The 27,997-nt window shown below is 42.2% G+C and overlaps 1 protein-coding gene across 1 annotated transcript in view; it reads left to right on the top strand.

The window, feature by feature from the left end:
• Positions 1-2,094: 2,094 nt before the first annotated feature.
• Positions 2,095-27,997, top strand: part of LOC138747927 (microtubule-actin cross-linking factor 1-like) — a 34,920-nt gene continuing 9,017 nt past the window's right edge. The window contains exons 1-5 of the mRNA XM_069907576.1: positions 2,095-2,414; positions 20,425-20,516; positions 26,132-26,360; positions 26,593-26,909; positions 27,768-27,935. Of these exons, the coding sequence (XP_069763677.1) occupies positions 2,339-2,414; positions 20,425-20,516; positions 26,132-26,360; positions 26,593-26,756 (561 nt within the window). The 5' untranslated portion in view covers positions 2,095-2,338 and the 3' untranslated portion in view covers positions 26,757-26,909; positions 27,768-27,935. The remainder of the gene's footprint in view (positions 2,415-20,424; positions 20,517-26,131; positions 26,361-26,592; positions 26,910-27,767; positions 27,936-27,997) is intronic.

Genomic DNA, 27,997 nt, shown 5'->3' with positions numbered 1-27,997 from the left:
AGTGGGCAAGCCCTGTCCTCATAGTTGGGGACTCACTGTGCATAATATGCAAAAAGTCCCAATCATCTCTTTAAAGTTTTCTGTGAGTGTGGGACTGGGAGGTCTGGGAGCAGGTGCATGCGGACCACATATCCCAGGATGGCCAGTTACCTAGTGCTAAAGACACATTTGTCCCTATTATACATTAGATTGTGTTCCTAAGCTGCCTGAAAAAAAAATAAGGTTAATGTTGTGGTCAGCTTGTGAGTGGCCACCTACCAACTAATCCCTTCGCCGTGCGGACACTCGGTCCTGGGGAAGTGTGTGCACCCTCTGGGAAATTGGGGTTTGCTAGGAGTGTCTCAGAGATATCAACCCATCCAGGAGATCCTGGCAGTAGATCGTGCTCAGGAGGGCGACTTGTCATACGCCTTCTGCCTGTACTTGTCGCGATCCTTAATTGTAAGTCAGAAACCCAGGTGGTTGCATGACCAATCCCAGATCCGTTGAATTAACTAACAGGCGGGGCTCTTGGCCACTCTTTACCTGCTCCAGCATACTTCTGTCCCCCTCATAGTCCACGGTCGCTGGGTGAGTCCTTCTCTCCATGACAATTTCGGTCCGTACTTGGTTTCACGCGTGTGGGAGGAATCTCCATTTCCAGGTCCTTAGATCAGTTTTCGGTGGAGTCAAGAGGTGGGCGAGGGCAGAAGAAGCTTTCATCCCAGTTAGTCTGTTAAATTGTGACTAAGATCAACTACACGAGACAGAGAGCAAATTAAATGCTAGTTTTAATAGACAAATATATAAAACAAGTTCTTGCCTCTGTGCAAGCCTAGGTAAGAATGGAGGAGCCTAGGACTGGTCGGCTTTATATATGAGGTAGTCAGGTGGTGGTCCTGGTGACCTAGAGGTGTAATAGCATTTCACCACAGTATATTCTCCACTTATATAAATGCAAAGAATTTATTTTATAAAGAAGGCAAGGCAGGTCAGGTGCCTATACTTTGGAGGTGAAAAGAATGGTGTCCTTAGAACATAGAACACTACAGCACAGTAGAGACCCTTATGCCCTCAATGTTGTGCAGACCCATATATTCCTTCCAAAATAAAATACTAAACTCTTCCTACCTTGTGACCCTCTATTTTTCGCTAATCTAGGTGCCTGTCTAAGGGTCTCTTTAATTCCCATAGAGGGGAGGCAGCGCCCACTTTGGGAATCACTATGCGATGTTAACTTTTGGTTTACGGTAGCTTGACCCTTTCTCCAGCAAGGTGAAGGATGTGAATATGTCACAGAATTTACTATCTTCCATTCATCTTCACGTCCAACCCAAAACTGTACTCTCCGAATGTGATCTTCCCAACAAGAAGCCAGCACAATTCTCTGGTGTTCCATAAATGGAAGACAGGTATTTCAGCTACTGAATGGTGCTGTCCTGGTCAGCCTGCCTGAAGGACAGTGCCCACAGAACATCCGTGTAGGAATCCACCATTGTCCTGGGAGTTGGGGATTAATGGGTTAGAGAAGAACACATTGTCGAGGTTGACCACGGCATACCAGGGTTTGTCGCCCTGCCTGTGATATCCTCCACCAATTTAACCACATCGTAAACGACTGCTGCAAGAGTAAGTTGGGGGGAGAGAGTGAATTTGTCCAATTTACAGTATCATTTACCACGTACCATTTTTCTTACAGACAGGCCAGATTGGGCTGTTTTCGGGGGGCACGGTGGGTCTTATCACACCTCCTCATAGAGGAAGATATCAATCACTTCCCCGATCCCCTCATAGCCCCCGGCACCCAATCCAGGCAGGTGCAGACTACCTGGAATGGAGGGGCAATGACAAGAGGAGTCTACCTGGCTTCCCCGACCACAATATTTGGCGGGAGACACTCAAATATAAACTGCCCCTTGAGTACATTCATTCCAAGAATGTGGGGGGGGGGAGTTGGGGGGTCTCATTGTGACATCAGAGTGACAGAGTAAATATTGAGAGATTGCCATGGTTTCACTTGTCTTTCTGTATTATTGTGTAACAATCAACCCATTGATGACATCAAGCAGCCAGCAAACCCAGTTGCTGAGACTGCAGTCGTGTTCATTGTGAGGGTTGAACGTGGTGCGAGTGCGTGGCACAGTCTTTGTCAAATACCAGGGCTTTTTGGCCAAGTGAAGCTCATGGTGGTGACGTATTTGAATTACTACATCATACGTCACTGAAAACACCTCGCGTGTGACTTGCCGGAGAATGGGCAATGCCTTGGGCAATGCCTTGGGGAAGAGGAGCAGAATAGGAGATCCCTCACTCCTCGGAAAAGAATGACGTGCAACTGCTGCAAGAAGATCAGAGGCAGATGGTTACATTCCCGAGTTGCTGCGGAGGAATCGCCAGACTTCAATGTCGACCGCAGGGAAGAAAACACGCAGCAGGTACTCTCGCTCACGTGTCAAACCTTTTATGAAGCAATGTAGAAACGAACATAAGTTGTACTGTGTGCACAAGGTTCATTACTCACATAAACATCAGACACTCATCATACAAGGAGAGTTTTGTGTTTCGCAGCTAATTATCTCCAATTCAGTGTTGGTAAATCATTTATGCTTTGTCCAAAGCATCTACAGATTGGGTGCTTCTTTTATTCTGAAACTTAAACAAGGACATCAACAAGTGAATCCTACTTGGACTTTATACATTCCTACTTTATAAATGGGTCCAGATAGTCTTATTTTTGTAAATTAAAATGAAAAACATTCTCTTTCGAGGATCCCCAAGGTTTAAGGTGTAAATGATAAAACTGGAATTACTGGATATTTCAATAAAAACAGAAAAGGCTGTAAATTCCCAGCAAGTCAGTATGTGACCAACCTGCTAACTAATTCTAAAATTTTCTGTTGTTACATTTGAAGTATAATTATTTTAAATATTTCTTCTGGGAACAATTGGCTGTCAAAGGCAGGAATTAAATTCTTTTTATTGTTTTGGGGTAGGGAGAGTTTAGTGCTTTTTTTAGGAAGGAATATATGGGTTGGCACAACATCGATATAAGGTTAATTGGGATAAGGGTGAAATGATGCCTTTGACAAGAATGGATTATGCAAACTGCAGAGATATTGTTAAATTTAAGTGGTTGGATAAAATTAAGTATTTTGGGATAAATGTAGATGATAATTATAATCATTTATATGAGTTGAATTAGAGACCATTATTGCATAAAATTAAATTAGATTTAAATAGGTGGAAAGATTTACCGATAACTTTAAAAGGGTACTGTAGCGGAGCAGTCTCTCATGGTGTGTAACGCCACATGGTGGAGCAGCCATGGGAAGATAGCGCTGTCAAGGTTTTCTCTCTGCCTCAAGTCGCCTGCCCAGCGCATGCCTGGGGCAGTGATTCTGATGTCACAATGCATGCTGCCTTTAAGAGTGAACGCGCTGAATTTGAATAAAAACCTAATTAATGGCTTTCAATGCAGTGGCTGAGTCTTTCTTGGTTGTGTCCAGCACGACAGTGTTTTAAAATGAATGTTTTCCCCCGTATTCAGTATTTTTGTCAATTGATTCCATGTAGGATTCCTAAAAAGTTTTATAAGGATTTTCATGCGCTGGGAAAATCTTTATTATGGAAAGGTAAATTAGCAAGAGTGTCTATACAAAAATTGTTTTGGAGTTTTATAATTACCACATTTTCAGAATTATTATGAAGCGGCACAATTCAAGTTTATTAATAGAATGGTTGGATCACAACAATCTTTATGTTGGGCTAAAATCCAAATGGCTCAGCTTCATGAACAAAGAATGAAACAGTTTATTTACAAATGGAATGCTCAACTTTTCCAAAATTATCCTTTACTGGTGTTAAAACATTTGATCGAATTATGGTATCGGACCAACGTTGTTATTAGTGCTGAGGGTAAAATAAGATGTCTAAGTCGGATATTTATAAAGCGAGAAGTAAGCGGAAGGAGGATTTGTCGGTTTCAATTTCTCAGGATGATTGGATGACATTATGTGAGGACAGTGTGACTAAGCCAGTAAACGTAAAATATAGATTCGTTCATTATAATTTTATTCATCAACTTTACTTAACTCCTGAGAAGATGAAGAGGTATGGATTTATCTCTTCGGATATGTGTTTTCAATGAGGGAAAGAGATAGGGTCTTTTTTGAATTCAGTATGGTTATGTGATAAGGTGAAACCCTTTCGGAAGGGAATTATGGAACTTTTGCAGGGGTTGTTTAAATTTAAGCTCTCATTAAAGTTGTTAGTATTTTTATTGGGACATATTAAGTAAAATGGAGTTTGGAAATGAAATTGGATAAATTTCAAATTGCATTTATTCGGTTGGCATTGGCAGTAGCAAGAAAATGTAAAGCTATAACCTGGAAAGATGAAATTGAATTAAGTATTCAGAGATGGCACATGGAATTGCAATTATGCACTCCATTGGAAAAGATAACTTACAATTTTCACCATCAGTCTAACTTTTTTGTTAATGTGCGGGGACCCTCTGTGAAATTTATGGGTCTAAATATGTCATGGTTGATTGGTGACATCAAACCCGACTATGATGGCTTGTTTTTTTAGTTTGAAGTTGTAGGGGATGGGAGGGAGCTAAGAAAGGGGGTGGGAGGGGGGTATATATGGGGCAAATTTTTATATGTTAATATAATGTATTTTATTGTGGATTTTGAATTTGATTTTAAATAAAGTATACAAAAAGAAGGTTACTTTGTAGACCACATGCTAATTGTTCCTTTCATTGTTGTTCAATAACAACTGATCCTTTCCTGCTTTGAAACCGTAGTTCAGTGAAATCTCCACACAGCGGCTTCTCTGTGTATTTGTGGCACAACCTGATCCCATGCACTAATTCATAAGGTGGTGTCTGCAACCTATCTTAAGGAAGGCTGAGACGACCACAGATTACTTGTGATTGTTGTTTACTTTCAAGCAGAATTCTGAAAGTTGGCTCGGCCAAGTGTTCTTCTCAGATCTCTGAATGTGCAGTGTGACAAGAGTTGTAGAGGTGGCTTGGAATGAATTACTAGAGCACCTTGCCCACACACATTTGAAAACCCAGAATTTTAGCCGGACTTTTCCATCCTACTTTTTGCAGAGGATCAACAAAATATCCACATACAGCTCGCCTAGGAGAGCATGTGACTTTAGCAGGTAGAGTCTGAACACCTTTGCTCTCAGAGAGGGAGGGAGTGAGAGAGAAGGAGTCACAGAAATCAGTTCCAGAGGGACAAGCTGCCAAACTTTGGAAGGCTGCCTGGTCAAAGGAGAAGACTGATGGTCTGAAAGATGACCTGAAAGAAAAAGGATCATCCGGAGAATCCTGAAGGGTGAAGGTTTTGTCAGAAAGACTGATTGAGAAGGAATCAGTTGCTTATGCTCTGGAAATGGAATCTCTCTCTCTGAAAACCAGCAAGAACCCTCCTGAGTGGTAACCATTTGTCTGTTAAACACCAAAGCCTGGTGAACTTTGCTAATGTTAATCTATGTGCACAGTGCAAGAATTGCCTGCAACCAGTGAGATTGGACTGTGATCCAAAGAACTTTTCTAATCTTCAATGCACATTACACACACCTTCACTTAGTATTTGAGGGCGGATTAAGTGGGTTAGGTAGGTTAAGTAATCAGATCAAATTCAATTGTGTTTCCTTGTTCAAATATAATTTTGAACTACTTTTGTTTAAATAACCCAGTGTGGTCGTGCATATCTATTGCTGTTGGATTTTGGGGTCGTCTGGACTCTGTAACCTTTTATGGGGGCTCATCCTTTAGGATTTGATCATTGCAGTTTTATGATTTATTAGTTGATTGGGTTGTTTTTGCAGGCTATTTTTGCATGCTAACTTAAAGCTTGTGTCTGGAAAAACTGCAGCAATGGATGTTGATACATTTTTGTTACAACCATCACCTGCATAACTGCAGAAGGTGAGAAAATAGGAACTGATGGCTATTTCTGAGGCATTGAAAATTGTTGAACTTAAACATTGGATGAGAAAAGTACAAACGTAGAGGATTGTAATAGTGAAATATTATATGTGAAGGAAAATTTGTTGAGGAAGACTTCGAAAATTTTCCAGAGAATAGATCTTTTGAATTGCAATTGGAATTGGAGAAATCAAGGGTGCAAGATGACCGGGAGAAACCTAATTTTGAGTTGCAGAGACAACAATATGAAGCAGTCCAAGCTGGAAAGCAAAGAGAAGAGGCTGAAAAACAGAGGAAATATTAGTGAGAGGAAATTGAAAAGGACAGACAGTTTCAATTCGAGAAGTTCAAAATGGAGATGGAGCGAAGTAAGAGGATTGAGGCTGTAACTCCTGGGGAGAGGTATTTGGCGAATGAAGAGGTAAATCTAGGGTCTCCTTTTGATGAGGGAGATAAAGATACATATTTTCAGCTTTATGAAAAGGTTGGTGAGAGCTCAAGAGGCTGAAAGAAAAGTGGCCTCTCATGCTTCAAGGTGTATTGAAGGGAAAAGCACAAATTTCATCCTGTAGCTTGATTGCAGAGCAAGTGGCAGATTGTACAGAGATACCTTCCCCCTAACATTCTTCTGCCTCCTGGATTGGTTTAGCATTAGGTAATTCTGCCCACGTGGATTCTAACTTCTTATCAGTTTATGTGCCTTCCTGTAAACTTGTTAGCCAGGAAATATCATGTCTTTGTTCTTTACTCATTCATCAATCCCCAAGACTTGCTAAAGCTATCTACTTGCTATCCTGTTTTGAAGATCCTTATTTTATTATACTTTTATAACACTTCCTCCCATTCCAGCATCCCTTCACCCTGATTTAACCCATAATACTTCATTTCTAATGAGCACTTGCTTGACTCCTCACATTCCAGTATCCCTTCACCTTAAGTTAACCCATAATACTTCGACTCCTCACATTCCAGTATCCCTTACAATCCACCCTTTTTCTTTAGCTAGGCTTAGTAAATCCCCATTCGGTAGTGTTCTGTTAAGCTTGGTCCCTTTCCCAGCGAGTGAGTAAACGAACTGCGGCCTCAGCGTCATCAGACGGAGTTTGGGAAGCATACATCATTTGGGTTGCAGTGACCTGCTGAAGGGCCCGTTAAATTAAACACTGCACACAAGTCTTTAGGCAGGGGAGCACCATAATGGCCAGAATAGCAAGTCCAGCTGCTATAAGGGCTGTGGGTATCAGACTCCAGTTACCAATAAAAGTCTAGTTCATCCCACACCGGACTAAGGTTGCCCCATCTGAACCTAGGCATGGGAAGATTTTTGAACTCCTGAAGAAGTGTCTTTAACCGCCTGACCGTTGTGAGCATTGTCCTTAACCAGTCTTTCACAAACTCTGCCTTCAGCAGCCAACGAGTAATTGAGAGCCAGGCGGTTTTGTTGAACTGTGGCTCGTATCTGTCGTTTTTCTTCAGCCCCTAAATTCAGGGCCATTGCTATCTGTTCGGTGATTATCTCCAAGGCTGCCTAGAGTCTGATTAAACGATTTAAATACCAAGCAGCCTTAGTATTCTGGAGCAGCTTACTCGTTTACAGCTGGAACTCCCCTTACAGTGGTGGGTTTTTTTTTAACATTCCGAATGTCTGAGTGACCCAAAGGATGCTTTACAGGAGACCAAGTTGGGGAGGGGTGTTTCTTGTCACTTAACCTGTGAGTTGCAGCTTGTCTGCAAACATTAGCATAAGTATCACTGAGCCTGTGAGTTGCAGCCTGTCTGTGAACAATAGCATATGTATTAACTCTATCTCTGCCACATGTACAATCCTGACTACCATTCTGTCTGTCTTTGTCCCACCATCTCCTTTGTGCTATCCCTTTAAAACTCCTCTCTTTAATACCTGTAGAGGCCAAAATACAAATCAAATCTACTCCGCTAGAGCCGTTCTGTTCCCCTGGTCCATGTTTGGATCCTATATTAACCCATACCCAACTATGACTATACTTTATATCTATGCCCTGTCTACATTCTAAAGGTAAATAATTGTCACCTCTGCTGCCCCTATTCCAGGAGGACTTAATACATCGTGAATAATCTACAAGTAAACAATACAGTAAATGGTAAAAACAACATTACAGCACTTTTTCCCAGCGTAGTGTAACTTTCAGATCAGAAGGATGAAGGACAGTACGCCCGGTGGAGGGTAGATTATCAATATCTTTAATCCGTGGATCAGCAGCTTGTTTAATTAGTTGTATTTGAGTCCACACTGCAGTGTCTGTAATCAAAAGTACACAATAGGGGCCATCCCAGACAGGTTTTAGTTGGTGATCTTCCCAAGCTTTTACATATACCCAATCACCAGGTTTAATAGAATGAATAGGATATTCCAGGGGTGGGCAGTAACAGCTGCATGTCTATTTTCTCCATTAGCGCAGCCTGTTTGGAAGCTGCATCTGCCTGTCTGTTCCCCTGTGCTTCAGGACTGTCACCACTTTGATGGCTCCGTAATGAACTACAGCTATTTCCTCAGGTAATGTAAGAGCATCGAGAGATTGGACAATTACGTTTTCATGGATCAACTTTTGTCCTTTTCCAGTTATCATTCCCCGCTCTTTCCAGATCTCCCCAAAGGTGTGCACTACACCAAAAGCATACTCTGAGTCTGTGTAGATCATGCCCACCTTGTTCTCTAGACCCTGGAGAGCTCTACAGAGGGCATACAATTCACAAGATTGTGCTGACCAATGACCGGGAAGGTGACCGACTTCAATCACCACTCCTTCTTTCCCATCTACTAGACTATACCCACTATAGCGAGTGCCATCAATGCAACGAGAAGATCCATCAATAAACCACCTTTCACCCTCCTGTAAAGGCTCATCACTTAAATCCTCTCTAATTTTGGTCTGTAAATCTATTACCTCTAAACATACATGCTCTACCTCATTTATGGTATTGTCAGAATTTGGAGAAACCAAGAAAGCTGCTGGATTGTGTTCTTTATTCGTAATCAGAGTCAAATCATCCCTATCCATTAGGATCGCTTCATATTTTAAAATTCTAAAGTCTGTGAGTCACCTTCCAGCATGTTGTAAGAGAATATTGCGGACTATGTGAGGGGTGTGAACTATCATCGGGGCACCAAACATAATCTTTTGTCCTTCCTCATCTATAATAGCAGTGGCTGCGATGGCTTGCACACACTCTGGCCAACCACGACAAACAGGGTCTAAAACTTTTGACAGAAAATCAACTGGCTGTCTACAGCCTGCCCTCTCTTGTGTTAGTACTCCGGTGGCTACACCTCCTTTCACATTGGTATATAGGTCAAATGGCTTATTTAGGTTGGGTAAAGCCAACACTGGGGCACTAATAAGACACTGTTTCACCATGTTAAAATCTTTAATCTCTTCCTCTGTCCAGACAACAGCTTCGACCCCTAGAATCGTGAGTTTATCATAGAGAAATCTGACCAGGCTAGAATAATTTTCAATTCAGATTCTACAGTATCCCACTAAATCAAGGAATTTCCTAAGTTCTTGGGCATTCTTGGGAGGGGGGATCTGTAGAATACCATGTATCCTCTCTGGACTTATTTTCCTGGTTCCCTGACTTACCAGATGATCTAAGTATTTAACTTCTGATTGAACAAATTGTAATTTGGATTCGCTCACTCTGAGACCCTTATTCTCCAGAAAATTCAAAAGTTCAACAGTATACTGTTTAGCTAATTCATACGTTTTTCCCATAATTAACAAATCATCAACATATTGTATCAACTGACAATTCTCTCTCCGAGGAGCCTCATCTAGTATTTGTTCTAAGACCTGACTGAATAAATTTGGTGATTCTGTAAAGCCCTGTGGAAGGACTGTCCGCAGATATTGATTCTTGCGTCCAGTAAAAGGATTTTCCCATTCAAAGGCAAACATGTCTCTGCTCTCTGTTGCTAACGGACAGGTCCAGAAAGCATCTTTGAGGTCAATCACAGTAAACCATTTACTATGTGGATCGATTTTACCCATTATTGTATAGGGATTAGGTACAACCGGGTGACGGGTGAGAATAATTTTGTTCAGCTCCCTCAAGTCCTGCACTAATCGATAGGTACCGTCTGGTTTTTGGACAGGTAAAATTGGGGTATTAAAAGGTGACATACAAGGTTCGAGTATACCATCTTTCACCAACTGGTCAATTACTGGCTGCAGCCCCTTTCGGCTAGCTATAGGAATTGGTACTGTTTTCATCTAATTACTTGTTGAGACTCTTTTAAAGTAACTTGCAGGGGAGGAATATCTAACACTTCTCTATTGCCTCTTTCTGCCCATACTCCAGGATTTATTAGTTCTCCACCTTCCTTGCTTAATACATACAATTGAACCCTGATACTTGATTCCTGTGGTCTGGTGCCGATAGCCAATTGGTCCTGTAAATCTCGTCCACATCTCCATCGGGCACACAAAACTCAAAACGGTCAACCAGTTTACCTATTTCGGCTGCACCATTTCATCAGATGCAAGGATCGACAATGAGATAGACAACAGAGTCGCCAAGGCAAATAGCGCCTTTGGAAGACTACACAAAAGAGTCTGGAAAAACAACCAACTGAAAAACCTCACAAAGATAAGCGTGTACAGAGCCGTTGTCATACCCACACTCCTGTTCGGCTCCGAATCATGGGTCCTCTACTGGCACCACCTACAACTCCTAGAACGCTTCCACCAGCATTGTCTCCGCTCCATCCTCAACATCCATTGGAGCGCTTTCATCCCTAACGTCGAAGTACTCGAGATGGCAGAGGTCGACAGCATCGAGTCCACGCTGCTGAAGATCCAGCTGCGCTGGATGGGTCACGTCTCCAGAATGGAGGACCATCGCCTTCCCAAGATCATGTTATATGGCGAGCTCTCCACTGGCCACCGTGACAGAGGTGCACCAAAGAAAAGGTACAAGGACTGCCTAAAGAAATCTCTTGGTGCCTGCCACATTGACCACCGCCAGTGGGCTGATAACGCCTCAAACCGTGCATCTTGGCGCCTCACAGTTTGGCGGGCAGCAACCTCCTTTGAAGAAGACCGCAGAGCCCACCTCACTGACAAAAGGCAAAGGAGGAAAAACCCAACACCCAACCCCAACCAACCAATTTTCCCCTGCAGCCGCTGCAACCGTGTCTGCCTGTCCCGCATCGGACTTGTCAGCCACAGACGACCCTGCAGCTGACGTGGACTTTTTACCCCCTCCATAAATCTTCGTCCGCGAAGCCAAACCAAAGAAGAATTTAGTATATGTGTCATCTGAGTCCAGCATGTTTTTTAAATGAAGTGATAGGAGAATCAGTTTATTACACAGCATAAGAATAAAGCTTAACAGAGCTCTGGTTCAGTCATTAGTTCTTAGGTCACCTGCACAGTGAGCTATTCCCCAAGACTGACCTCTACTGTCCAGTCTCTACAGTTTATATAGGTCAACCTAATCATACAGAACAAAAGTTGGCTTCCTTTGCTAGATTTCTTGTATAAAATTTATCACAAGTAATTTCCTGCTCTGCAGTTATCTGGGGTGTAGAGCTCCCATCTTTTTTAATCCTCAAGGTCAGAATATCCTGTTGTTTTGATCAGAAATCAATTCATACCCCAGATATTTCTAATTATTTCTTTGTTCTCATCTGGCCATATTCTTCTGTTCTACTAAACACCTCCTTCTGTCTTAGCTTTTACTGATTCCATTCTCTTTGTTTCTGACAGTCCCTGTCAGATTCTTTTTGTTTGTGCTAATCAACACCTCCTTTTGCCTTAACATTCCTACTAAATTGTTTCATACATATCCTCTCTTTTGTATTTTGGGAGCAGGCAATTCTAAACCTACTGTAATCAGCCAACTTTGCTACATACTGTGGCTACCCCTAACTTACATTACTCTTTCCCTTCACCATGAGGTAAACATTAAACTGCCACATAGTACTGGATCCATGCACACAAAGTGAACAGTACATAAGCACACACTCCACACACTCCCCACGATTAATTAACCCCTATATTCTAGCACATCAGTGCGTAAGATCGCGTCTCCCTGGCTTGCATTGGGCATTCTCTCTTAAAATGTCCCTCCTTTTTACAATGGTAGCAAACTAATGCTCCTGTTTCCCAATTCCTACCGGGATTACCATGAGGTCACAGGAATGGTCGTCATCCCTGGAATTCCCCTCGACCCTTGCCCCTGCTCTGGTCTCTACTCTCCCACTCCCGGAGCTCCTCCCAATGTCCAGGAGCTGGCACACAGCCCCTACCCTTTCCTTGCTGTCCCTCAACGACTTCCTTGACTGCCTGCATCAAAATCTTAGCCTTTCCTTTCTGTTTATTGGGCATTCTCTCTTAAAATTACGCACCTCCGTACTAGTCAGGGGCACATTTACGAAACTGAGACCCCCTCCCATGGGAACTTCCCGTAAAGGTCTCATCCAGTTAATTTATGGCTTATCCTCTCCTTTATAATGTCTAGATTCCTGTTCTCTGGGAAATGAATCAAAGGGTTCTGCCCTTTCTTCCCGGAGGGTCTCACACTGCTCTGAATTAAAGTCGCCTCACTCTCTTGTCAATAGAGGTGGTAATCGAGTACTTTGTGAAGGGTCATCATACGACCCTACTTTCTTCTCCTTTCTTTAGCTGTGGGGGAGGAGGGGAAGGTGCAGAAGGGTAGAGCATAGGAGGGGGGAAGATAGGAGCTGGCATAGGAGGAGCATAAGGTGGAGGAAGGGAATGTAACACATCCCATCCTTGTGTTTCAGGGACAGAAGGTACCTCATCCTCCTTGTCCTTACATTCCTTTTCATTCAAAACCAATTGATCAACTGATCCACTGAGCCAGCAGGCTGTATATTCTCTGCTCTCAATATTATCTCTTTGATTTTGATAGAGTCAGATGTTCAATGCCTGACACATCCAGTCCTCATCGGATCCGAACTTTGGCCAATATACCGAATTCCTTTTTGTCGGGTTTTTTAACCCATTCCAGACAGCAATACCTGACCATGGTCTGTTTGTCTTTCCCACGGGTTTTCCCCGCACCCCAATCAGATAGCATTAATCCTAATGGATTTTGCTTAGTTATTTGATTGTCCCGTCCTTCCTTAGGACTATTTCCCTTGCTACTCACACCTCCCATACTAACAGGTAAGTAAAATTCCTCTTAAAGGGATCCAGTAGCTATTCCTAGCGTGCTTCCTTAACATCCTTCTGTCGTTTGTTCTCAATGCCTCTTCTCGGATATCACTCGTTTCGTCCACTGACAAGTCACCCGCCGTCCGTGAGTCCAGCTGAATCAGCCGGGGTGCACCTACCTTCGTCGTCGGGCACTCTGTCAGTGGAGGGAGTGGAATCCCGGACGAGTCCCCATTTGTGAGAAACAGAAGTACCTTCACAGAATTTGCTTGAGACAAAAATTGAGAACAAAGAACTTTTATTGTACTATTACAACCATGCAAAGTTGGGTGCTTACCCTTACCCCGGGAATACACACACATACTGGGGCTCACCCAACTTTTATACAGTTCATTTCAGTGTAGAGGTACCCTCCCCCCTAACATTCTTCTGCCTCCTGGATTGGTTTGGCATTTGGTAATTCTGTCTGGTCTGCCTACCTGCAGTTTCTTGTAAACTTGAAAGACCATTGGGTATCCTGTCTGGGTTCTATCATGTCATTGTCCTTATTCATGAATCTGCCTTTGTCCTTATTCACACATCTCAACCCCCAGGACTTACTAATTCTATTTGCAGAACTTACTAATTCTTTCTATCCTAGACCCTTATTCTATTATACTTGTGTAACACTTCCTCACACTCTTATCGGAATTCATCCCTACTCAGCACTTACTTAACTTCCTCTAGTCTAGTCTAGTATTCCTTATTTCATTCATACTAACTTTACTTCCTATATTCTATTATCTCTCACAATACTGTTAAACAAGCAGTAGTGAAAGCTTGTTGGTTCCGGAAGCTCACAGACAAAAATTTAGTGCAAACATGGAATCAATCTTCTGTGGTCTTTGCTCTGAAAACAATCTGTGTGTTTGGACCGTTGGTGCACATCAAAAGTAATAAACAATGATTTTGTCAGATTGAGAGAATTAATATTAATAGAGGAAATTAAAAGGTGTATCCCAGAGGTGATTAAAATTACGCAAGGGTGAGAGAAACGTGGGGATGTGGCAACAGGTGGCAAGAGTAGCCAAAAATACATTCCAAAATAATAGATATTTTTAGAGAGCTAATGTGGACCAGATTAATAAACCTGTTCGTAAGGTTAGGATGGAGCAGGATAGTAGGCCTGAAATAAAGTCTGGAGAAAATGTTCAGAAAAATGATGAAGGAAAGGTAGGAAAGGACAGAACTTCTGCATTTATATGCCATTTGTGTAAGAAAGCTGGTCATGTGACTGCAAATTGTCTAGAAAAAGAAAAGAGAAAAACAGGTTTAACCAGAAGCATGTATACACAAACAGTGGAATTTAAGGAGAGCTGAGTTGCATAATCTGGTAAGGAGGTCATGGATGTTTTCAAACCTTTTGTGTCAGAGGGCTTTGTCTCAATAAAGGAGGGAGAACCACAGGTTCCAGTTAACATTGTTAGAGGCTCACCATCCCTGGGCCCCGTCCTTTTGCGACGCCACGTCCGGTACTCAAAGAACGACCCCTTGGTCGACTGAGTGACTCTACTCCACGCGAACCCGCATTACGCCTACGATGAGTTCCCCACGGGCGGGAGGACACTGTTTCGGTGCGGGACCTAGCTCAGGACGCGGTAGACCCAGCAAACCCCCCAACCCAACCTTCCCCAACTCTTTATTCCCCAGGCCCCGTGCAGCAACAGAAGGACCAACAGCACCCCAAAGACCCGGGCCACCTTGCCGACAACACGACTGGGGAATTCAGCGAAGGAGCGGTCGCACCCGACGAGCCCATTGGCGACACCACTCCAGCGACCCCAATCCCGGCACCACAGCGGTCATGCCGGATGGTCAGACCCCCTGACCGTTACAGTCCTTAACCTACCCCTTCCTTTCATTCTCTCCCTCGTTTTTTTTTGTTTATTTTTCCAGGGTCAGTTCTCCAAGAAGGGGTGAATGTGATAGTACAGATCTATCACCAATGTATATAGTGTATATAGTTACAGTATCTAGACTGTGCTTACAGTGATTGGATGAGAGCTAAGCCACGCCTACTGTCTGGGCCTTAAAGTGTTGTGTCCCTACCCAGGTCAGAGGCTGCTCAGTCATTGTTGTTAGAAACCGTTTTAACTGTGGATCTAAGGACAGACACAGAGGAGACAACTTTGATTAAAGGTGTTGGAGATGAGGTAGCGTCAATATTACTTCACAAGGTTGTGCTAAATTCAGAATTAGTCAAAGGATCCGTTGTAGTAGGAGTTACCCATGCAAGGTGTCTCGTTTTCGTTGGGGAACGATTTGGCAGAGAATAAAGTTGGGTCAGTTTTAAGATTGACAAATTGGCCTAGTAAGGATGTGGTTAGAGAGGATGGTGAGATACATCCTGCATGTGCGGCAACTAGGTCTGTGACTAAGAAAATTATGACAGCTGAAGATGATCCAGTTACTAGAGATTTGCCCAGTTCTTCTGAAGTATTTTTGAAAGAAGAGGGTCATTGTGAGAGTAAGGATTTCTCTTTTTCAAGGAAAGAGTTAATCCAGCAACTGAAAATAGATTCATATCTTGTTAGCTTAAGGGAGAAAGCAGTAACTAAACAGGAGAATAAAGAAATGGCTTGTGGATATTACTTAAATGGTGAAGTGTTGATGAGAAAATGAAGACCTCTTGATATTCCTGCTAATGAGGAGTGGGGAGTGATCTAGCCCACAGTACTCCATTGGGTGGTCATTTTGGTGTAAAAATAAACATGAATAACATTTTGGAAAAATTTTTCTGGCCTGGTTTGAGGAAGGATGTTGTAAATTGGTGCTGGACATGTCATGTTTGTCAGGTAGTGGGGAAACCTAACCAGGATCCTCCAGTGGCTCCATTACAATCTATTCCTGTTGTTGGGGGACTTTTCACTAGGGTTATTGTAGATTGTGTAGGTCCCCTGCCAAAAACGAAGTCTGGTAATCAGTACATTAACAATTATGTGTGTAGCGTCAAGATTTCCACAACTTAGGTTTGTCACATAAATATGTTGAAACCTTATTACGAGAATAAGGGTAGTGGAGAACAATCTGTCTCAGCGGTCTTGGCTGTTTACAGAGTGGAGGAAGTGGAAGATCATAAGATTATGGAAACAGAATCTTGTGAGGGTTACCTTAAAGAAACCATGGTTTCTGTGCACCTGTCAAACTCAGCAATTTTGGAAAATTTGGAAGAAAAGTTAGACCATCTTCAGTTACAAGAGCAGATGCAGTTGAAAGAATAACTTTTGAATTACACAAATTTGTTCTCTGATATTCCAAAAAAGACATCAGTGATTTAACATGATGTAGATGTAGGAGAAGCAAATCCCATAAAACAGCCACCATATAGAATAAACATTCAGAAGAGTAAAATCATGGATCAGGAGGTGGAATATAGGATGATGAATGACATTATTAGACCTTCGAACTCAGATTGGAGTTGTCCTTGTATTCTGTTACGAAATCCAGATGGAACTGTTAGGTTCTGTTCAGATTGTAGGAAGGTCAATTCAGTAACTAAAACAGATACTAATCCTATTCCGAGAACAAAAGACTGTATTGATAAAATTGGCAAAGCTAAATTTCTTACTAAGTTGTATTTGTTGAAGGGTTACTGGTGTGTGCCTTTAACTGAGAGAGGAAAGAATATTTCAGCTTTTGTAACTCCAACGGTTTATACAATTGTGTTACAATTTGGCGTGAAAAAGGTCCCCTGCCACATTCCAGAGGATGATTAATTCTGTAATCCAAGGGTTACAAGATGCAAGATTATCTAAAGCAAAGTTAACTGTTAATTTAGCAAAGAGTCCATTTGCAAATGCCACGGTAACGTATTTGGTTAATGTAGTTGGTCGTGGCAAAGTTACACCTATTCAAGCTAAAGTGAATGCAATTTCTGAGTTTCCTACTCCCAATGGCAAGAAAGCATTGAGAAGGATTTGAGGAATGGCAGGATGTTACTGGAAATTTGGCTCAGGTTGCTCTTTCTTTAACCAATCTTTTGAAGAAAGGGGATAAATTGGTGTGGACTAAAGATTGTCAGACTGCTTTAGAAAATTCAAAGGAGATGCTATGCTATTGCCCTGTGTTAAAATCTCCTGATTTTGACAGACCATTTTCTGTAGCAGTGGATGCCAGTGAGGGAGCAGCAGGACCAGTTTTCTTGCAAAAACAGAATGAAAGGTGACCTGAAAGAAAGAGGATCATCTGAAGAACCCTGAAAGGGGCAAGTTTCATCAGCAAGACTGATTGAGAAGGAATCAGTTGCGGATGTCCTGGAAAAGCAATCTCTCTCTGAAAACCAGCAAGAACTCTCTTGAGTGGTAACCATTTGTCTGTTCCGCAACAAAGACTGGTGAACTTTGTTAATGCTAACTTCTGGGCACAGTCCAATAATTGCCTGCAACATGAGAGATTGGATTTTGATCCAAATAATTTTTCTAATCTTAAATACACGTTACACACACCTGCGCTTTGTATTAGAGTGGGGATTAAGTGGGTTAGGTAGGTTAAGTAAGTAGGTTAACTGATAAGTTAAAGTTTAATTCTGTTTTCTTGTTCAAATGTAATTAAAAACTATGTTTGTTTAAATAACCCTGTCCAGAACAGCAGTGAAAGCTTTTTTTCTCTACAAGTCACATTTTGTGGATTTCTAATTGGCAGCAGGATGCATCAATTTTCTTTCCATCTAGCATGAATTAGGAAGTTGGTTGGGGATAAGAGGGAGGCCTATGCTAAATATAAGAAACAAATGATTGATGAGATGCATGATCCTTACTTAGATTGAAGAAAGAACCTTAAGAGGGAAATAAGAAAGGGAAAAAGAAGGTATGAGGTGTCCATGGCTAATAAGGTGAAAGTGAATGGTGAGGGTTTTTAAAGGTACGTGAGTAGTAAAAGGAGGGTTAAGGATAGAGTAGGTCCACTGAAAAATGGGAACAGTGAACTATGTGAAGAACCATATGAGATGGGGGAGATATTGAATGATTTTTTTCCAGTCTGTATTCAGGGGGGAAAGGGACATTGGACTATGTGAGATAAGTGAGGCAAATGGCTTAGTTATGGAAATGATAGAGATTAGTTAGAAGAGGGTTTTGGAGCTCCTGGTCCTGATGGGATCTTTCCCAGGATGTTCAGGGAGGTCAGGGAGTAAATAGTGGGGGCTCTGACAGTGATTTTAAATGATCACTGGAGAAGAGTGTGATGCTGCAGTATTGGAGGGCTGCAAATGTAGTTCCATTGATTAAACAATGGCACAAGGTGCAAGCCAAGTAACTATCTGCCAGTAAGTTTATCCGGTGGTAGGGAAAGTTATGGATACTATGTACAAATATCTGGATAGGCAGGGATGGATCAGGGACACCCAGCACAAATTTGTGAAGGGAAAGTTATGTTTGACGAATCTTGTTGAGTTTTTTGAAGAGATAACAAAAGTGGATGATGGTAGGGCGGTTGACGTGATCTATTTGGATTTTAGTAAGGCTTTTGATAAGGTTAGTAAGGAAGGTTCAGTCTCTAGGGATTAATAAAGAGATGGGTTCAGAGGTGGCAGGAAGATAGACACCAGGGAGTCATGGTGGACAACTGGGTAAGCAAATATGCAGACAGTACGAAAATAGGGGGAGTGGTGGATAGTGAGGAAGGTTTTCTTGGATTACAGAAGGATTTGGTTTGTTTGGAAAACTGGGCTGAAATGTGGCAGATGGAATTTAATGCAGACAAGTGTGAGGTGCTGCATTTTGGAAAAAAATAACCAAAATATCTATTCCATTCATAATTGTAAATACCTCTACCAAATCCCCTTTCAACCGTCTACATTCTAATGAATAAAGTCCCAGTCTCCTCAATCATTCTCTGTACCCTCAATGTTAAGGAAAGAGCATTGAGGAATGCAGAGAAACAGAGGGATCTTGCAGTTATGGTACAGAGTTCCTTGAAGGTGGATTCCCATGTAGAAAGGGTAGTTAAGAAGGGATATGGTATGCTGGCCTTCATAAATCATAGCATAGTGTATAGGATCTGGGAAGTGATGCTGTGACTGTTTAAGGCATTGGTGAGGCCAGATTTGGAGCATTCTATTCAGTCCTGGTCTCCAAATTATAGGAAGGAAATAGATAAGGTGGAGAGGGTGCAGAGAAGATTTACAAAAATGTTGCCTGGCTTACAACATCTAGAGTGTAGAGAATGATTAAGGAGACAGGGATTTTAATCATTGGAACGTAGACGGTTGAGAGGGGATTTGATAGAGGTATTTAAAATTATGAAGGGAATAGATAGACTAGACGTAAGTAGACTCTTTCCCCGAAGGGCAGGGGAGGTTGGAACAAGAGGGCACAAGTTGAGGGTAAGGGGGCGAAACTTTAGGAGAAATGTTAGAGGATGCTTCTTCACTCAGAGAGTGGTGGCAGAATGGAATAAACTTCCAGAGGAGATGCAGCAGGGTCTTTTCTGTCATTTAAGAAAAGGTTTGAGGGGGTTAGAGGGTTATGGGCAGAGAATAGGAGGGGGGGAACTAGTGGAGGTGTTGAAGTGAACCGCCACAGACACAAAGGGCCATTATGGCCTGTTTCCATGCTGTCAATTGTCATATGGATATATGTGACTGAAGATTTTCCCAACATTTTCTGGGAGACAGTCACATTATAGGGTAGGCCACAGACTTTGGGAACAAGACAGTTTGAGGAGTGGAGTCATTGTAAGAGTGATTGGCAATGAGGGAGCAAGTCTGAAGAGGGTGGTGAGAGTGGCTTCGCACTAGAAGAATTTTGGGCAAGTGGGAGACAGCTTATTATGATGGTAAGGAAGAAGCTAAGTGGAGAGAGAGTGAAGTGAAAGGGGAGGGAATAGATGAAGGGGCCCGAGAAAGGAAGGTAGTGTTAGGGAGACAGGAGCAGGGAAATGACAAAACGGAATTCCGTCAATGCCCGTGTGTGTTCGGTTAAAGAGAGTCGGTGGGCCTGTCAGTGTATATGAGGCTGGTTTTTCGTATTTTCCATCCTTTTCAGTCCAAGACTGGGCAAGACCACGTGTTGCCCATTTGCATATTTATATGAAATTGTGTGGAATGGCCACACAACAGGCATCTTCCACTCAAGTGGTTTCACATCCTCCTCAATCCCAAGGGTTTGCAAATAGATGACAGAATATGGAATTGCTGCCAGGAAAAGTTCAACAAGCTAACAGGATTTTGCAATTTGTAGGCAACAACAGAAGAGAACCTACAAAAACATCAGAAGAAAGTAGGTGATCTTCTGAAATGGTTGGCAGTCGAGGGTCACTATGGAGATCATATCACTGAAGATGAATTCTATGCTTTAGGTGATGGTTTCCAGCTGGAAGAAGAGGACGATGCGATGCGGTCATTTGCTGAGATGGGCGAAAGACTGAATGACCACCAGCAAGGCCTGAAGGTATGAACACTTCCAGTTGTTTTGGATAAGTGGATGTTCGAACAATTGTAAAAATATTTTGGATTGGACTTTTCATCAGAACCTCTGATCAGTACAGATTTGATGAAAGGCTACTGACTTAATTTAACTTAAATAATGACTAACACAATTTCTAAATAAGGTTGAATTGAATTTTGACAGTCTTCTCCAAATCCTATTCAAAGATCAATCAGATCCTCTTTCTAACTCAGCCCTACTTTCTGTTCTTTGCTCTGGCCCAGTCACACACGTGATGAGAGATGATGGGAATATGATTAACTCATTAGTGAAGGGGCAGTGATTGACGATGGTCACAGAGGCCCTGCACTAACAATCTCACCATGGCAGCTTCTTAACAAAAACTCTTCATCTCAGTAATGCTGTTTTCTTATATAATGAGGATATTGATGTTGTAAAGGGAAGAACCTCCTCTCCAATTTTGATAACTCCAGGCACCCACTCATGTGATTAACTCTTTATAACCCATTGAATTGGCCATGCAAGCTATTCAGAACCAAAAAGGGATGAGAAAGCATACACCACCGGAATGAATTGTGGCGTAGCAACATCACCGTTCGTCCACTCAGCCAGGCCAGATCCTTGTGCAGATCAGGTGATTGGTTTGGAAAAGAGAGTGAGTAAGGTTACACACCCTCACTACCAAAATTTACCTGTTGTTGAGGCATCTGTTGGTGACAGCAGGAGCAGAAAGATCCATCCCATGTTACTCCAGGGGCTCCCTCAATTGTGGTGTGTGGTAGCACCATTGTGCCAAATGGGATAGATTCAGAATAAATTGACAGCTGGAATCACAGTGGCCAAAAGGTACGATGGGCCTTTAACATTTGCAGCAGGAAAGTGTTACTTACCATCGTTAGTGCTCCCATTACAACCAAGCCAAGTCATCACCATGGTTTAATAGGGAATGCAGATGCACATAGAGGGACACATGAGGTGCCAGACTGATAATCTTACAATACTGGACAGTGGGCACACAATGCAGAGAAAAAAATAACATTCCAAAGACAGAATTAACCGCAGATGAAATTTGAGCTCTGTCGTCCTTCTGGCTGGGTCATGAACAGTAAACAGGAAAAGAGGGATCAAGGGTCTCCTCATTCTCAGTGGAGGTAGGCCTCAGCTTCTGAATAACAAAGTTGGGGTTAAGACACTTTCTAGCATGTTCCATAAGGTTCTTCCGACACCATCACAGAAATCACTTTCACCCCATTTGAGTTACTCAGGAATACCAAGTGCAGCAGACAAATAGGACCAGACTCCATTACATTCGAAGTACTGAAGAAGTTCAGTCTAGATTTTTTTGCACTTTTGTCACAGTTGATTCACTGACATCCTTCTGATAAAGTGGCAAATTCTTCAGGTATATGGTCCATCTTCCAAATGCAGGACAAAGCCATATTTTATTGAATCAGCTGCCCAATGATAGTGTGGCCCACACACTGTGTCATAAAGTGGCATTGTTCACCAATAACCTGCATAATGGTACTTCAATTGGGTTTTGTCACATGACTCCAGGTCTCCTTCTCACTGTGGTCCTAACATGGACCAGCCACTTTGAGTACTGTGATAACCAAAGCAGATCAGAGGCTACGTGTCAAGCAGTAGGTGGCAAACCATTACTCCGCACTTGACTGGATGAGCACAATTCCCAAAGAGCCCAAAGACCTCAACAGCAGAGCAAAGCAGTTGGCTTGATTGGCCCTCCATTCATTCTCTCCACTGATGTGTTCCTGTATCCTATCAACGGAGTGAACGACATCTACTCGACTCCAACAATATGTCCAAAGAGGTGCCATCTGACATGGAGAAGGATGTGCGGTAAGTCCGTAGGAACACTACTACCTGCTGATTCCCCTCTACACTCCTCTCCCTTCTAACTGGGAAAGATATTGCCATTTGTTCTCCATCTCAGGGGCTAAATTCAGAACTCCCAACCTTACAACTTTGTAGAAGGACCTTGACAAGTTGCATGACAGCTATTCAGGAAGGTGGTCCATGATGACATTGCCGGCAGTGAGGCAGAACTAATCAGTTTGGGCCCTGGCAGGGACACCTGCATGTTGAAGCACTAATGTGAAAGTGATAACTACCCAGAATGTTTTCACTAAAATGGGGATAGATTTTCATGTTCGTCATTCCATAATATGCAGTGCTCAAGTCAGATTTTCATAGTGAAAAAAGAGCAAAGATCTTTAAACATTTGCAAATTGGTGTTATCTTCTTTTAGTAAAGCATTGCTTAACATGTATGCAAATTATTGCCTTGTGTGTGCTTGACAGCCTGTTGTGTTTTGGAATAAGGCTACTTGAATAAAGACTTGTAAAGACCTAAGGATGTTGAACAAAATGGTAAAGATAAATACAATAAAGTCACTGTTATGTCTCTCTGTGGGTGGCTTTTTAAATAACTTAGAGATGTAAGTTATTTATCAGACTGCTCAAACTACAGGGGAATCACGCTGCTCTCCATTGCAGGCAAAATCTTCGCTAGGATTCTCCTAAATAGAATAATACCTAGTGTCGCCAAGAATATTCTCCCAGAATCAGTGTGGCTTTCGCGCAAACAGAGGAACTACTGACATGGTCTTTGCCCTCAGACAGCTCCAAGAAAAGTGCAGAGAACAAAACAAAGGACTCCACATCACCTTTGTTGACCTCACCAAAGCCTTCGACACCGTGAGCAGGAAAGGGCTTTGGCAAATACTAGAGCGCATTGGATGCCCCCCAAAGTTCCTCAACATGGTTATCTAACTGCACGAAAACCAACAAGGTCGGGTCAGATACAGCAATGAGCTCTCTGAACCCTTCTCCATTAACAATGGCGTGAAGCAAGGCTGCGTTCTCGCACCAACCCTCTTTTCAATCTTCTTCAGCATGATGCTGAACCAAGCCATGAAAGACCTCAACAATGAAAACACTGTTTACATCCGGTACCGCACGGATGGCAGTCTCTTCAATCTGAGGCGCCTGCAAGCTCACACCAAGACACAAGAGAAACTTGTCCGTGAACTACTCTTTGCAGACGATGCCGCTTTAGTTGCCCATTCAGAGCCAGCTCTTCAGCGCTTGACATCCTGTTTTGCGGAAACTGCCAAAATGTTTGGCCTGGAAGTCAGCCTGAAGAAAACTGAGGTCCTCCATCAGCCACCGTGACTACCAGCCCCCCCACATCTCCATCGGGCACACAAAACTCAAAACGGTCAACCAGTTTGAGTCAATCACTTTCATCCCTAACGTCGAAGTACTCGAGATGGCAGAGGTCGACAGCATCGAGTCCACACTGCTGAAGATCCAGCTGCGCTGGGTGGGTGACGTCTCCAGAATGAAGGACCATCGCCTTCCCAAGATCGTGTTATATGGCGAGCTCTCCACTGGCCACCGTGACAGAGGTGCACCAAAGAAGAGGTACAAGGACTGCCTAAAGAAATCTCTTGGTGCCTGCCACATTGACAACCGCCAGTGGGCTGATATCGCCTCAAAGCATGCATTTGGCGCCTCACAGTTCGGTGGGCAGCCACCTCCTTTGAAGAAGACCGCAGAGCACACCTCACTGACAAAAGGCAAAGGAGGAAAAACCCAACACCAAACCCCAACCAACCAATTTTCCCCTGCAACCACTGCAACCATGTCTGCCTGTCCCGTATCGGACTTGTCAGCCACAAACGAGCCTGCAGCTGATGTGGACATTTACCCCCTCCATAAATCTTCGTCCGCGAAGCCAAGCCAAAGAACAGAGAGATGCAAGTTTCAAATAGCAGTAGAGATTTTAGTTATTGATGCCTTCCACCATGCCAGGAAATGTTCATAGTCACATAGACATGCGCCCCACAGTGGTGCACGAGATTTACGACAGTGAAAAGGGTGTGTTATCTCGTCAGGATCATGTGAACTCTTTTGTAACTTCCTAGGAATACACCCTTCTCACTATCGTAAATGTCGTGCACTACTGTGGGGCGTATGTATATGAGTGTGAGTGTGAACAATTTCCTGAGATGGAGGAAGGCATCAGTAAGTAAACTCCCTTCTGTTATTTGAATCTTGCATCTCTAAGTTATTTAAGAAGCCTCCCAGGTAACATGGAGACAGAACATGTTGGCAGCGGTCGGTGGAATGAAGAAGAATAAAACTATAAAATTGATTGGAAGTCACTGAAATCTGAAGGGGAAGAAGAGAAAAAGTATACCTGAAAATGAATGGCTGGTGCAACAGCATTTCACCCAGTGATGGACGGGAGGCTGAAGACATTGTTGAATCGTTTAAAACGTTTCAGCAGAATTGCAATTTAGCATTGAAAAGCTCCTTTAAAAATGCAACAGCGGAGGAGAAGGTCAGTTCTATACATGTCTGGACAGGGGAGCGAGGTCGTGACTTATTTAATCGCTGAGAGCTCACGGGGTGGAGAAAAATGATCCAGAGCAGATATTTGCAAAGTTTGTTTCTCACCTTGAACTCAGCTCTAATCCTAGACTTGAATGCAATGAATTTCAAGGTTTTGTGTAAGAGACTGATGAGACTGTTACTAACTTCCTTACTACACCAAAAACTAATGCTGCAAAATGCAGATGGAAGGATAAAGAGGAAAGATTAGCTGATCCACTAATATGCCCATCCTGAAATGCAAAAGTCTCTTATAGGGAAGGATAGCTTGAAACTGGCCAAAGATATAGACACAGCCAGAGTCTTCAAAGGCACGAGGACACAAATGAAATCCCTATCAATGCAGACCCGCCCACAGCAAAGAGAAGGAAGGGTTGATGCTATAAAAATACAATCATAAAAGTGCCACCCCCAGGACCTGGAGAAAGGGCAGCAGACAACATCCATCCGTGACCAAAATGCGGGGTGCATACGGTTCTGAATGTGGAGCCTACGGCATAGCAAACCAAAGAGAAGATGTGCAAGTCTGGGGTGAAGGAAACAGTGATACCAGTGAAGAAAAAGACAAGAAGACCCTCCATCTCTTGAAACTGTTCACACACTCATATACATAGACATCCACCCCACAGTGGTGCACGACAGTTACTACAGTGAGAAGAGTGTATTCTTACACAGTTACAAAATAGTTCACATTCTCCTGACTAGATCACAGTCACCTCTAGTTAGATTTCACATGTTCTCTTTTACATCATGAAAGAATATTAAATCCCTGAATGGAAAGAAAAGGATGAGATCATTCAAATGACAAAAGTTTAATGTGCTTAAGTTTAAATAAAAGTAAGTCTGTTTGACGGGGAAGGGATTGTGTACAAATAGTGAAGGAGAGGATTTATTTTCTTGTCAGTAAAATTAAATATGCAATATATTTTATTCCATCTCAGCAGGATTCATCCTTTGACACAAGCAAAGAATTTTTGATCAAGGTAGTTGATTAAACCTCCGAAAGGATAAAAACATTTAGGTTTCTGGACTTGAAATACGTTTCCTGTGTGTATTTAAAGGTGTTTTGGTACACTGATTTTTAATAAATTGGGAAACCTGAATATTTTATTTCAATTGCAAATGCAATAAATAGAAACCTTACTTCCCCCAAGACAACTTGGAGCAATAAAAATGAACCTAAGATTGTTTCTTTTCTAGGAACATCGCCAAAAGTTGTCCTGGAAAGAGCAAGAGTTGGTTTTGGTCACAGAGGCAGCTCAGACCTTCCTGGATCAAAATGTCCAGGACCCTTTGCGAGAAGAGGAAGATGTACTGCAGGAGAAATTGAATGTCTTGATGGAGGAGTACGAATCCGTTTTATCAAGTGCAAATTCTCAGTTAAACGTGATTGATGATCTGCATATAGAATTGCAGAAGTTCCGAAAAGGTGAGAGAAAATATTCATTTATTTTCCAGATTACTATAAAATACTATTTACTGAGAGTTGAAAAGAATTCTGAGTAAGACAATAGAAAGCTACATGTGGTTTGGAATAACTCCAACTTGTAATTATTACAGGATTCTGTCAATGTGTCAAAGTGTATATAATGTGGTATTTTTTGATCATTTTGAATGCTTTAAATCATTCAAATATTTGACCATTGTATTCCTTTAAACAGATCACGATGAATTTGAAACATTCATGATTCATTTAGAGAAGGAACTAGCAAAGATAAAAGCTGGGGAATTTGACTCCAAGTCATTGACATTCAAACTTAAGAAGCAGCAATTCCTCTTCAAAGATCTTCAATTTCACAAAGGAGATCTAAGACACCTCAAATGATCTTGGAAAAGTGTCTTCGATGCTGCCTTTCACTTTGAAATCAGGAACGCAATTGAAAGCTACAAGATCCAAATTGATCCTGATGCCATAAGCCAACGTGTGGAGGAGACGGTTGAAAGCGCCGATGCTCGTTTCAACACACTTTGATCAGAAGTATGACATATCTCCATTTTTTTTAGACTAAGCATTTAAACTCCAATTTTATTTAAGATCAGTAACTTGAGAGCATTTTGATAGACTGAGCAACTCGTGTAAGTTTTAGTCTTATAAGAGTGGCTCTGGAAAAGGTTTGCGGCTGTGATTAATAATACCCATAAAGAACAGGAACAATGATCAAATCTTTCCAGTATTGTGGAGCTCTCTTGGTGGCCGAATTCACTCAAGTTGGACAGAGACCATTGCAGAAAATAAATCATGATCTCATTTCCTTTTAATAAAATCAAATGTCGAACAGATCATAACTGGTGAAGATTTTCCAGACTGGACTTCCATGTGCATTTGTCACTGAACAAGGTGTAATGTGTCCATTCCACAAAGGTCACATCACTAGTTCAGTATCTCCTAAACCCAAGGGTGAGGCTTGAATGGCATAACAGAAATGCAGAGTGTTCAGCTGGAACAAGCCCAGCCCAAAAAAGATTTCTGTCAAATCTTCACTGACACACTAAATTTGTGAAGGTTTTCAATGCTTCTGATATATTCCTGACCATCAGATTTTTTTTAAAGCAAACTCAAAATAGTAATTAAAAGATTTATTGACATAACAAGAACATGGAACAGTACGGCAGGGTAACAGGCATTTCACCTTTGGAGAGGAGTGAACATTGCCTTTTTGTCTGTGACCCTCAAAAAACGATGCAGGGAACAAAAAAATGATAGTTGGCATAAGTAATGGACCAGTAATGTATCACTTGACCCATTTTGGATCGATTGGACACTTGATATTTGATAGCATCACAAATTCATACATTTTAAAAATCCACATACTCATTCATTTCTTTCACTCTATAGTGCATTGAACTTGGATCCCGTCTTGGCACAAAGTTATTTCAACAATGGCAAGAGAAGGCAGATGAGCTGTGTTTGTGGCTAGAGAGCGTAGAAAGAGAAAGAAGAATGGTTCAGCTGGAGGCCATCGCTAATCCAGAAATCTTGCAGCAAGAACTTGAAAATATCATGGTAAATTAAAGTTGTTATTTCATAAATCACTGTGTAATGTTGCTTATTCTAATTTAGGAGTA

The sequence above is a fragment of the Narcine bancroftii genome, chromosome 13, assembly GCF_036971445.1.
Source record: "Narcine bancroftii isolate sNarBan1 chromosome 13, sNarBan1.hap1, whole genome shotgun sequence".
Taxonomy (NCBI): domain Eukaryota; kingdom Metazoa; phylum Chordata; class Chondrichthyes; order Torpediniformes; family Narcinidae; genus Narcine; species Narcine bancroftii.
This window is presented reverse-complemented; position numbering and strand designations above follow the sequence as displayed.